The sequence below is a fragment of the Rosa rugosa genome, chromosome 1 (assembly GCF_958449725.1).
Source record: "Rosa rugosa chromosome 1, drRosRugo1.1, whole genome shotgun sequence".
NCBI lineage: Eukaryota > Viridiplantae > Streptophyta > Magnoliopsida > Rosales > Rosaceae > Rosa > Rosa rugosa.
Genome location: NC_084820.1, coordinates 66,384,704 through 66,386,848, shown reverse-complemented (window position 1 = coordinate 66,386,848; position 2,145 = coordinate 66,384,704). Strand labels below are relative to the sequence as shown.

The 2,145-nt window shown below is 42.5% G+C and overlaps 1 protein-coding gene across 2 annotated transcripts; it reads left to right on the top strand.

Annotated features, from left to right (window-relative positions):
* Positions 1-302: 302 nt before the first annotated feature.
* Positions 303-1,930, top strand: LOC133726248 (uncharacterized). Of its 2 annotated transcripts, XM_062153760.1 has the most exons (3): positions 303-531; positions 667-1,383; positions 1,510-1,930. In XM_062153760.1, the coding sequence occupies exons 1-3, from the start codon at positions 369-371 to the stop codon at positions 1,761-1,763; spliced, it is 1,134 nt and encodes a 377-aa protein (XP_062009744.1). In that variant the 5' UTR covers positions 303-368; the 3' UTR covers positions 1,764-1,930. The 2 variants fall into 2 exon arrangements, with proteins under 2 accessions (XP_062009744.1, XP_062009743.1); XM_062153759.1 differs by having other exon boundaries at positions 667-1,930.
* Positions 1,931-2,145: the final 215 nt, after the last annotated feature.

Sequence of the window (2,145 nt, the reverse complement as noted above, 5' to 3'; positions counted from 1 at the left end):
TCACGTGTATACAGCAACATGCACCTTCAACTTGTTGTTAAGAACAGTTAACAAGTAGAGCTAGCTCCATCACTTCAGGCACGCTCGAGATATTTGTGGGTTGCTCACTTGCTCTACTTGTCTCGTGAACCAACAGGATCCCGAGTATTCCTTTTGGCATTCTTACACCAACAAAGTGACAAACTCCGTAAAAGCTTATGTTAAAAACCTCCCATCAACCATAAGAAACCAAAAGGTATATAATATATCTATATATCAGACTATCCACTTGAGGCTCAGCAACTAATATAAAAGCCAACCTCTATCAACTCATTCTTACAGACTTAGAAGCCATAGAGTTTCTTAGGAGGAAGAGAGTACATTCTATAATGTCTTGGTTTCTAACCATATTCCTTCTCATTAGTCTAGCATTTATCACTCCTTCAGAGGCTAACCATGAGGAGAAGGTTCAATCTGCCGTTGTTATAGGCAAAGTATACTGTGATACATGCTTCCAAGACGGGTTCGCGAAAACTAGCCACTTCATTTCTGGTGACCTTTTCAAAATTTTCAATATATGTTTAATCACCCAAACTGTTTATGTGCATGATAGCATATTAATAATACTAGAACATGAGCTCCTTAACATGCACTTACTCAAATAATTGTGGGTTTATTTTTATACAGGGGCCTCTGTTGGTGTGGAGTGCAAAGATGAGAGTTCATCGAAACCAAGTTTTCAAGCACAAGTGAAAACAGATAACCAAGGAGTGTTCAAAGTCCACTTGCCTTTCTCAGTAAGCAAACATGTGAAGGAAATTGAAGGGTGTTCTGTGAAGCTAATCAGCAGCAGTGAACCCCACTGTGCTGTGGCCTCAACAGCAGCTTCATCTTCGCTTCCCCTCAAGTCCAGGAAGCAAGGAACACACATTTTCTCAGCTGGGTTTTTCGCCTTCAAGCCCCTAAAGCAAGGCAACCTATGTAACCAAAAATCAAGCTCCAACAAGCTGCCATTTTCCTCACCAATTCAACAACAAGACATATTGGGAATTGGACTTCCAGGTCTTCCAGGACTACCAGGTTTGCCGGGCCTTCCAGGTCTACCTGGACTTCCGGGTCTTCCAGGACTTCCAGGAATTGGAGCTCAGCCAGAGCAAATACCAGAGTCCAAATATGAAACCAAAACTGCTACTTCTAAGGTAGAGAGGCACCTAATTGGCCTGGGTCTTCCGGGACTGCCTGGACTTCCAGGTCTTCCTGGACTTCCAGGAATCGGAGCTCAGCCAGAGCAAATACCAGAGTCCAAATCTGAAACCAAAACTGCTACTTCTAAGGGAGAGAGGCACCTACTTGTCCTGGGTCTTCCGGGTCTTCCAGGACTCCCAGGACTCCCAGGACTCCCAGGTCTTCCAGGAATCGGTGCTCAGCCAGAGCAAATACCAGAGTCTAAATCTGAAACCAAAACTGCTACTTCTAAGGGAGAGAGGCACCTACTTGTCCTGGGTCTTCCGGGTCTTCCAGGACTCCCAGGACTTCCAGGACTCCCAGGAATCGGAGCTCAGCCAGAGCAAATACCAGAGTCTAAATCTGAAACCAAAACTGCTACTTCTAAGGGAGAGAGGCACCTACTTGTCCTGGGTCTTCCGGGTCTTCCAGGACTCCCAGGACTTCCAGGACTCCCAGGTCTTCCAGGACTTCCAGGAATCGGAGCCCGCACAGAAAAAATTACAGAGAAAAATGATGATGGAGCCCAGGCCGTCCCACTTGCTTCTTCTTCTCCTTGATTAATCACACCACTTGATGTATAACTAAACTAAATTTCTCAAATAATGTCTTACAATTGACATCTGCTTTCTAGGGTTTGTAAGTTTGTACTTTGTAAGGACGAAGCCACGAGCATAATGTAAATTATTGTACTTCGGAATAAAGCTTTATGTGTTTCCTTGTCTTATAGACTTTGTTCCTTTTTACATCCCTAATATTTAACATCAAATTACTTTGTGGGTAAAATGATACTTTTTTGAGCTAACCTCAAATGATACTTTAAATTTTGATAATCGGATAAACAAAAATTAATCTACCTTATAAGCTGGATCATATGTGCTCTTATTAGTAAACTTGACGTTTGCACTCGAAAAAAAAATAAAAAAAATAAAACAAAACAAA